At 37.8% G+C, this 10,861-nt stretch overlaps 1 protein-coding gene across 1 annotated transcript; it reads left to right on the forward strand.

Moving 5' to 3' along the window:
* The first annotated feature begins 969 nt into the window (after window positions 1-969).
* On the forward strand, window positions 970-10,413 carry LOC115920066. Its single transcript, XM_030975026.1, has 5 exons — window positions 970-1,256; window positions 1,630-1,732; window positions 5,442-5,465; window positions 8,175-8,369; window positions 9,651-10,413. Exons 2-5 carry the CDS (start codon window positions 1,654-1,656, stop codon window positions 9,932-9,934), a joined length of 582 nt encoding a protein of 193 aa, XP_030830886.1. The 5' UTR covers window positions 970-1,256; window positions 1,630-1,653; the 3' UTR covers window positions 9,935-10,413.
* The last annotated feature ends 448 nt before the right edge of the window (window positions 10,414-10,861 follow it).

Raw genomic sequence — 10,861 nt, forward strand, 5'->3', positions numbered from 1 at the left:
GCCAAGACTTTCGAGAAATAAACATAGGGACAATTTCAATACTATTGATATTACAGACCTATCCCAGGAATGCACATTCGGATTGTGTAATACATCTTTGAAATGACTTGTTCGCACATGCCAGATTCCAGGTGGTGATGAATAAACTACTGACGTTGCCGTATATAGGTTGTTTTTTGTTTAAAGTCTTGCGGCTATGTTTATTACTAAAACGAAGCTGAAACAACTTAATCATCGTTCAATTTTATCAGGTTGAATTCGTGGGCATAAGTTTACCAGAGAACAGTGAAAACATGGAATATTTAAGAGATAATTTGAATCCCCAAACTATATTTCCTTGCTTAGAGAGTTGTGAGGATAAAGGAAAATGGAGAAGGAAAGGAAAGCAGATAACTATATCAGTGATGATTGGGGGCGGGGATGATATTTGTGCTGTTAACAAATGCTGCGATCTCCCTGCGCCCCCAATTGGTTTTTCATTGCATTGTGAAATAAGAATTGAACACAATGGAATAGGATGCCTGACTAGGATGTGGGAAGGTATAAAAAGACATTTCAGTTTGTGTGAATAAGCAAGACGAGGGGGGGGGGGGGTGGATAGGAGAGAAAAGAGATTGTTCTCCCAATCTTCTGCATTTTGTCTTAAATTCGCTGATATATACTTATTGTCATTTAAAAGCTGGCTTGAACTTCAGTGGTCAATATTTTCATAAAAGATTTAACTGTAGCTTTGCTGACAATTTGTATCATCGAACACTTTCACGCACATAATATTTCCACATTCAAAGGCAAATGGCGTATTGAAATGTAATAAACTCTTGTCCTATTTGGAAAATGGGTGGGACTACAATCTACATGTAATCGAAGAGAAAGAGAGAGAGAGAGAGAGAGGGAGGGAGGGAGGGAGGGAGAGAGAGAGAGAGAGGGAGGGAGAGAGAGAGAGAGAGAGAGAGAGAGCGCTGGCGCGAGAGGGGTGTGGGGTGTTTAAATGAAGAGCAACATTGATTGGTTTCGATTGGTTTTTGTCTGATTATCATCCACAATCCAGGTGATAGTTGAAGATTATACCATTTAATTTGAGGTAAGTTTATTTTTGAAATCATATCATCAGCATACAGTACAATTTCCCAACATTGAATATAAAACCCTCTTGATTACTAGATTAATCCGATTTGATTCGTGGCAATTTTACTTATCTTCCCTTTCAATCTGGAAAATAATCATTTCTCAACCCATCCTTCAGCTCGTCGGAACTGGTATGTAGTAGTTTTGTAGTTTTAACTTGAATACCTGGGCATGCTATTTTAAATATATGTTTTTAATTTATTTATACTTTTTCAATAACTTCGGTATTAATTTTCACAAATCAAATTTGATTGGTTTATTTATCAACTGGAAGTAGTAAAATGTAATTTTGTCAGAAAGTTTAATCGATGTACTTTAGAAACTATTATTTTTGTAATTTGACAGTCATGTTGACGAGCCTATTTTGGAAGGAGAATAATGACATAAATTTGTGGATTTCTATTATGTGATTTTACATTATGACATTCTATTCATTAAATGAATCAAAGCTTTGATTATTACTTTTAATACTAATTATCGAGGCTTGATTCTTTCTTGTTTCAGAAGCAGGTTGGCTGACCAGTTACAATGGGTGACCGCATCCTACTCTGTGCTCTTTTGAGTTTTATTCTTATACTCCATTATGCCGGTGCACAGGACGGCCCAGGTAAGTTATATCATATAAAGACATTATTTAGTGAACAGTATAGCATATATTTTGGCATCGAAACCTCTTATTAGACATTCTAGCTGGAAATTTTTTCCTTAAGAATTTCTTAAATCCTGTTTTACTGACACTATACGGTCTTAAAGCCTAACTTCTGACCAAAAGAAATGCTGCGATCATCGAAAACCAATTTGAAAGATTTGTTGTTAATAGGTGCCAATCGGTTGTAGGGTAGTTGCCGTTCACTTCCTGAATGTTGTACAAAAATCATTCGATCATCCACAATCAAAAATCATTAACTACTTTGCGACCGTTCATGAAAATGTGTGCGAAATTGTTGGCAGTTGTTTGGCGATTGATCGGCGATAGTAGACAATTGGCCTAACCCTAAAAAAAAAAAAATATATATATATATATTTCCAAAATTTTATCAAACGAATTCGTTTTCACTGGCTGCCTGCCATAGCAAAAAAAAACAGAATTATCAAAAGACTTAACTCCGTTTCGTTGACAATCAGCCATGCATGAAGTCTTTCGTCTACGGTCGATTGTCAACGAAACGGAGTTAAGTCTTTTCTTAATTCCGTGTGTTGCTAAGGCAGGCAGCCAGTGAAAGTGAATTCGTTTGATAAAATTATGGATATGCAAGCACTACTTTAAACATACAGAACTGTGTTATTCCTAGCTCATTTTTCGTGATTGAGGTGTCATATGAAAGGGCAGAAACTCAACTTTCTGGAAATGTGATTTTCTCTTTTTGAAATTCAGATACCGTCCGCCAATGATTTTTTGGTTTCCTCTCTTCAAATTCATCTTAATCACTCATGCGTGAAATATACATTATATGAGTTACATCAGATGAAAGAGGAGGATCTCAGCTTTCCAAATATGTGTCATTTATCCATTATAATTGTGATTAAGTCATGATCACACGTCGATAATTCTCGTTTTCGTTTTTTCTGGGACGCACTGTATAATACCTCCTTCACATACACGGATTTTTCTTACGAGTCCTTACGGATCGCCAACTCGTAGTCAATCGCAAGCATCCGTAAATAACTCGCTTGTATCCGTAAATAACTCGTCACAACCCGCGATAACTCGCAGACACTCTTAAAAATCCGTAAAAGGAGGGGCAATTTTTTTGACATGTCAAAAATCTTCTTACATTTGTGCGCGGATTGAATTTTTCCGTAAATAACTCGTAAATAGCTCGTAACAATCCGTAAGTATCGTAAACCGCCCGCAACAACACGTAACCATCCGTACAAACTGCTCGCAAAAATCCGTAATTTTGTTAACGATTTGTTTCCGTTAGTTTACGATTTGTTTACGGATTATTTACGGATTATTACGAGTGCTTATGTTTTGTTTTCGATTTCATTTGGGTCGTGTTACGATAGATTTACGGTTTGTTACGAGTTACTGCGAGCATTTTACGTGTAGTATGAGTACTTTGCGAATGTATGCTTATACTTTACGTATTTTTACCTATTGTTTACATTTTGGGGGAAATGTATAAAAGCTGCAAATTTGAACACTTCTGTTTTCAGTTGTTATTTTTTGGTTAAAAATCGTAAGGTTTCGTAAATACTCGTAACAATTCGTAACAACACGTTAACAGATCGCTACTAACACGTAAATTGCTCGTAGCTACTCGTAACAAATCGTAGAATTCTGCCATAAATACATCGTAATAAATCGTAATAATCCGTAATAAACCGTAAATAGCTCGTAATAACTCATTACAACTAGGTCGTAGAAGTGGCAAAATCGTAAGTATCCGTGAAAGATCCGTGAATTTGTGCGATTCGTAAGGACTCGCATATAGCTCCGTTTAGTCTCATTTCACAACGCCCCCTATCGTCAGAGTCAGCAGCCATACATGTTAGCCTATGGACGTTCTTTAAACAAATCGTTAAAAATTCATTTTTTGTTTAAACGAAAAGCACATCCAGCCCGACGTACGTTATTACTAGCTCTTTCATTGGAGCCCTCATGTCTCATTGACTTTTGAAAGTTCACCCACCGTAATTTTTCAAAATAGGTTGCAAGCTCGCCATTGCCTATAATACACATGTGAAACAAGTCGAACTTTGGACTCAGTCTGCCAAGTGATTGTAAGATTATAGGTCAAGCACACGAAGGATAAGAAGCATGAATTATTAATTATCACTTCTGCTCTGTTCATAATGTCCATTTCATCCAACCCCCACATTAATTTTTTCCATTAAGTAAACGCAAACATTTTGCCGAGTTTAGCAAAAACATGAATATTCATGAACGGTCAGACAATACAGCCTTTTAGTACGTAACGTATAGTGAATGGGAATGGGCGATGATCCGTCCAGGAGGTAGAGGTCAGTGTTTTGTGCTGGCAATGTTCACGCGAGCGAAAATGAGACAATCGGAGCAATATGTAAGAAAAATCCGTGTATGTGAAGGGGGAATGATGCAGAAGGATAAGGAGCCCTTTTTTAATGAATGAAATATAACGGAATACCATGCACGAAATAGTACATGTATTAGCAATTAACTTTCATGTGTTCTATTTCTATTTAGGGAACACATTTTGTTTTTGGCCCTCGAAAATTTGAAAATTTACAACCCCCTTTGAGCGCCAGGGGGGGGGGGCATCCCCCCAAAAGCTAAAAATCACGTGTTTTTACACGGTTTTTTCCCAGGAGGGGGGGGGCGGCCCCTCCCCCCTGGATCCGCCACTGGCAGTAGCAGCAAGAATTTTTCAAATTCCAAAAGTTGAATTCCTTGATAATTAATCGGCAAACGTTTAGAAATGGAGAGGGGACTGATCGCTTATTTTTCGTCGATCAGCTGCCGATCTTTTCTCAGCTAAACGTTGCCCTTTTGTTGTCGGCAAGCACTTCGGATCAATCGGCGATTCGTCGGCAGTCAGTCTGAGAACGGTCGCCTACCCTTGGAAAACCAAGTAATAACGAAGGCAGATCAATGACATTTTAAAGACCGCCAGAAATCCTCTCTGCAGCAGTCAGAAAACGTAGTGTTAGAAAATGAAATAACCAGAGGTCTTTAGGTTTATTTATCGGAAGGACAAGCCGTACATGACTGACGACAAACAAAATTTGGCGTCACCTTTAGCCTGATGCGAAAAAGCGAACTGAATCCCCGGTCCCCCCCCCCCCCCCCACACTCCGTGAACGGAGGGATACCATGCGTGTTACCAAAATGTCCGGTAAATCGTAAAGGGGTACTTTTCAGGCACCAAAGTCCGGCTCGTAGTACAACAAAAATCCAGCCCATATTGACTTTACACACCGGACTTAGGGGTGTTTTCAAAAGTAGGGAACATGCATATGCGTACCCTAAATGACACTGAGTTGGGGGGGGGGGGCTGAATCACTATAAACCTTGGGTCTCTCCTGGGGTGTGCATGGGGGACCACTGCATTCCTATCCAAGGTGCCTCCATTTGACGTCCTATCAGAAGAACGGAGTGTTTTCTATTTAGCATAGCCTGCGTCTATGAAATATGAAATGGACGCGTTAACACACAACGCTGGCTTGCACTTAAAAGTTTTATTTCGTTTACATATTGGTCTGTTTCTCGCTAATATACAATCCGGTAATGAAGGGAACCTGATACATAAATTTATTTGATGATGATCACCAGCTATCTACTCTATAATAATGTTAACGTTGGTCTATCATATCTTTACCCCCTTTTGAATCAGACTGTACGTGTCCATGCCGAGAACGTAAGTACACATTCAACTTTTGTATAAAATGAATGAACATCAATATTGTCCTAATCAGTGGAGAGATATTTTTAATCATCTAATCAGAAAGGTAGTTTTACCATTGTGGATGGCGTAACAATTATTTCTGTGAAATGACGAGATTTTTTTCTGTTCTGAAATTGTTTCCTTAATTGTTTTGCATGATTTATATTATTTTACTCTGTTTCTTGTATTATTGTAATGCTGGTGGGAAGCATATTTCAACATTGTGGATCATGGACGAAGAAATCAATATCAATATCAATACACGTTTTGCTAGAAACAAATTTGTTCGTCTGCACATTTCTGAAAATCTTAATATAGATGGGAGATGGAAGCTACACACCATCATAATGGTATTTCATGACCATCCAAAATAGTCTTTTATCCAAAATCGTCTTGATTCCAAAATACCAAATCGTAAATCCAAAATCACGACCAAATTTCAATACGTCTGATTAGTTCGCCATTACGCATGGACAGTGCAGATTATACAATCATACAATTATCAACGTCGATATGTTCATGTTTTATGTTGCAAACTGAATTGAATTCCAGCTATGTTTGGGCATGAAACATGCACTTTCACTAAATTCTTTTAGAAGAAAACTTAAATTCTTTTTATTGCAATGTTATGAGAATGATTGATTTAGTGTTTTATATCAACAAAAAGGTAATCACAAGATTAATCCTAGTTAGTGCTTGACAAAATTGCGCGCTCAGCCTCTCACTTCATGCTCTTAAAGGGCCACTCTAACTAAAAAACGGGCTAAAAAATGAAGAAAAAAATATGTAGAACAATTTTTGAAGGAGATTCCGAATATGATAATGATTTTCTTAGAAATCATCAATAATTCTGGAATCTAGCTTTAAACATGACGACTCAGAACGCTCAGAAAAAAAACCTAGTTTCGGGGCTGTATTGCGCAATAGCATATGACGTCACTGCAGAAGCCTCTACGGTGAAAAAGAGGGTGATTTAGGCATTAAAATGTCTTTAAAAAGGCAAACTATGATATTAATTGGGAAAAAAAGAGATTTAAATAAAAAACAGAAAAAATACATGCACCTAATAATCCCAGTACGTTTTTGGCAATTTCGTCATTCCTAATTATGAATTACAATGAGATTGTAAGATCCTTAGTTGTAGGACAAATACAAGGACATTCCCGCAATGACGTCAGATGCGTCATCAAGTCACGTGACCGTATTAATACCCTTTTTTCGAGGGACGTAGCCTAGCAAGCGTGAGATCTGTGAAAAATGGATGGTTATTATAATTTTTGGTCAATTTAGAGATTTTCAGGAAAATGGAATGTTTTTAATTCATGTACTTTTTCATTTTTGTTATATCTCTTTTTGTTCAAAGATGGAATCTAAATATAATGACTTGACTTGAATTGAATTGAATTGAACAGAAATTCGTTGTTAAATATTGGTTATTTTATGTGTATTCCGTTCACACTTTGGTGATATTGAATTACTTACACTTTTAGGATACTATTCCTTGGTCATTCACACAACTCTGTAAAACTCTTTATTGTATTACCCTCTGGTGCCTACAACCTTCGACCGATATGTTTTTTTTAGGTTCCTTCATATCCTCATTTTCAATTTTACTCGGTCCTTAGTATACAAACAAACCAAAGTGATTAAATATATGTAATGCATTCATGTTTATTCCAAATACCTCTATACTAATTAAAAATCCCTTTTTTTTGGGGGGGGGGGGGGGGCAGAAGAAGAAAAAAATCAGCATCATCACCAGGTGGCATAATGGAAAATTGTTTATTTGAAGGGGAGGGGGGAATGCGGATAGTGACGATAACGTGCAAGATGTGGGCCTACAAACTACGTTTGACCTATGGCGTACTGTGTTATGTTAATTATTCATGAGGCTATAGTACTTTGCCACGATCTACCCACGCACTATAACAAATTACTTGATTGCTAACATTAATTTTCTTCACACTTTGAGCAATGAAATGAAAAGTTAGTACCCAACCCATTATAAGGGGCGGTGGAGCATCTTTAAAAATGTGGGGGGAGACTAACAAAAAGGGGCACTTTCTGGAAAAGGGGCACCTACAAAGGGAAACCTCAACGTGAAAATATGCCATTTTTAGACATTGACATATACCCCTACATTGTGATTACATTATCATGGTGATTTCAATGTTTGTTTCTATGTTTACATGGTCCAAGATACTGCCTAAGAATCAAATATATACTTTGCGGTTTGGTGTGATGGTCTGAATAAGCCTATATTCATACGTGATATATATACAAAACTCACAATATGAAGTGTGACAATAAACCACGCTAAACAGAACTGAAATGATTTTGATTACTTTTTATGAACGTTTACATGCTCACCAATCCAATGCCGTTTACTTACTTAATGTTGAACGCGGCATGAATAATTTCCTAGTTAAAAAGAACCAATACTCACAACATGATATGTTCCAAGATCATGTTTTTGTTCTCTGTGAAATATTTACCTAACCAGTCACAACGTATTCTTCCTTTTCTTTGGATGGCTAAAGCAAAGTAAGTAGTTCTTTCATGTACGTGTCAGCGTGTGATATATATATTCAAAACTCAAAATCAATTCAACTTTTTTGTCTTGGTACGCGGGGTATAATTCTTAGCCAATATGTATCAGTTATCTCTTTTACTCAATTACAGAGGTAACGATTGCGGACCTGTACTCTAATGGTCCGCTGCCATATGTACCTGTTCTCCAGTCGGACCTTCCAGCGTCACCGTTCCAGTTGGACCTGACGTATGATTGCGATGCAGACAGTGTGACTCTCATCTTCTGCAGTGACAATGTCGCATCCAAAGAAGATGCGCGAGCTTCTCACAACTGTTACGTAGCTGGTAAGAAACTGAAGCTCGAAGTATAATAATAAAGGAATCCATTTTATTTATGATGATGATGATGATGATGATGATGATGATGAACAGCATTTGTATGGCGCCATATACATGTTTAAAAAAACATTCAAAGGCGCGAGCTCCTCCAATAAAATTAGCATTTAAATGTCTGAAGGAAGATGCGAGTTTTTAGTGAAGCTTTGAAGTAGTCCAGGTTGTCAATTTCGCGAATAGAAGACGGGAGGGAATTCCACAGGCGAGGAGCAATAGAGGAAAATGCCCGGTCCCCATATCCCTTGAGATGAGTAATGGGCATCTGGAGAGTAAGGCCAGATGAGCGAAGTCCAGGGCGAAGATGACGCCGCTCGATTAAAGATGACACAATATATCCTGGAGTCTGACCATGAATTGCCTTAAATGTGAGCAACAGCACCTTGAATTCAATTCTGCTCTTGACAATATCATTATGTGGGAGTGTCATGGTGTAGTGGTTCACCCACAGACACATAGTTCTTAATCTAAGGGACCATCTAAGTTCGAAGCCCGGCCAGCCCGGCACTAATAACCTTTGACGAGACATTTATCCATATGTACCACTATCTAAACACAGGCGTAAATGGGTACCAGACAATTGCTGGGGTAATCATAACTACAGGGCCCACGGGAAGAGCAGTATTAATAGTGATAGGACTACCTTTGATGAATATGACCCAATTATCATTCTAATTTCAATCATGTGGCATAGTTGTTATGAGTCCAGATACTCAGGAAGCCGAGTTACCGATTTTAGAACGGGAGGGTAACAGAGGGGGGGGGGGGGGGGGGTCCTATCTTTTTCTTTCCCTGGCTCTTTCCCCCTCTCTTTCTTTCTTTGTCTTCCCTTTTTTTTTCTTTCGTTTGAAATCGTTTGAAACATAATTAGGGGAGGGGCATTTAAGATAGACATATAGCTTATTGATAAGCCATTTATTGAATGCCATATTGTTTGGCACAAAAATCACAATGACGACGACGACGATGATGATGATGATGATGATGATGGCTTCTTGTATAGCGCTAGTATATCACGACGCTTGCTCTACAATGTCTCACAAATCGAGTGTTCTTGGTCAGTATGTCAGATTGAGATTAAATCCATTCGTCTCTGTTAGTATTATTGTACGCGACATGAAATGTTTGGAAGTCGTTATGTGTTATGGGCTTGTTTTGATATGCAGTAATGATTGCACAGGTCAAAGCCATACTAAATGAAATTATATTATCTTTCTCTTACTTTAAATGCAGACCTTTCGGCTACACAAGAAGGGGTATCGCAAATCACTCGTAATGGGGTGCAACAATGCGCCCAAACACTCACCGGGCAGTCTCTACAGTCACCAGCCCCTATACGCATCCGGACAAATACCAACGACGGACAAGGATATTTCGGTATCATTCTCTCTCAAGACGCCAGCCTTTCTATCCACGAAAGCTCCACGAATCTCGACTTTGGTCTTCTGAAGAGGTTATATGCTTACACGACAGGCGGCACTTCCTGTAACATTCAGTTCACTGTTCGTAAGTGCTAAAAATAACTTTCCGCAAATCAACTGTGCGTATCGAAAAAAATGTCTTTGAACATCAAAACTAGATGAAGATTGGGGTGGAAATGAAAAAAACATAACTCTTGGCGGAAACGTTGAACATTAACGTCACGGAGTTCGGTTGTGATTAACAAAATCAATATTACGTTTGGGTACTATAACTTTATATTTTGTTCCTTCGACAATTTATAAAGACAATGACAATCAAAAGTACAACATCGTGATGTTTTATGGCTTTGAAAGCATTTAGGGAATTAATTTTACAGGAGGGTCGAAGAGTCATCTGGAATACCTTAATAAAATATCTAATCTGAAAATTTAAAACAGTGTCGGTATATCACTTTCAGTTTCTAAACATGCTGAATCCCCCTTTTTCATGTGGCCCTGCACAAGACTATACATGAAAAGAAGCGGAAGCAGAACAAGAAGAAGAAGAAGAAGAAGAAGAAGATAAAGAAGAAAAAGAAAACACGGACATGAAGAAATGCAGATTGCCAAAGTGAAGAACAAAGTGGTCGGTGATTGCAGTCAGTCAAAGCGCATTCTATGACAATCACCGGGACTAGAACCTACCACCTTCCCGAGTCCATATACTTTGTAATCATTCAAATTATTAGAAGTTTTTTTTTATATATATAATATATATAATAATGTATTTAAATTTAAATGTAAGCCTAAGCCATTGTGATTTTCGTTCCAAACAATATGGCATTTGTTCGCTTATCAATAAAGCTATATGTCTATCTTAAATGCCCCTCCCCGAATTACGTTTCAACGATTTCAAAAAAAAAAAAAAAAGGAGGACAAAGAAAGAAAGAGAGGGAGAAAGAGCCAGGGAAAGACTAGAAGTCAATTAAAAGCCTTATATCATTTATTCAAATTGAAATGTAAGCCTAAGCTGAATCGATAGAG

Source organism: Strongylocentrotus purpuratus, unplaced genomic scaffold (genome assembly GCF_000002235.5).
Source record: "Strongylocentrotus purpuratus isolate Spur 01 unplaced genomic scaffold, Spur_5.0 spur5_scaffold_7, whole genome shotgun sequence".
Taxonomy (NCBI): Eukaryota; Metazoa; Echinodermata; class Echinoidea; order Camarodonta; family Strongylocentrotidae; genus Strongylocentrotus; species Strongylocentrotus purpuratus.

Coding starts and splice junctions, on each gene's coding strand:
- LOC115920066 (XM_030975026.1), top strand. CDS start 1,654: ATGGGTGACCGCATCCTACTCTGTGCTCTTTTGAGTTTTATTCTTATA. Junction 1,733..5,441: donor CGGTGCACAGGACGGCCCAG/GTAAGTTATATC, acceptor CTTTTGAATCAG/ACTGTACGTGTCCATGCCGA. Junction 5,466..8,174: donor TACGTGTCCATGCCGAGAAC/GTAAGTACACAT, acceptor ACTCAATTACAG/AGGTAACGATTGCGGACCTG.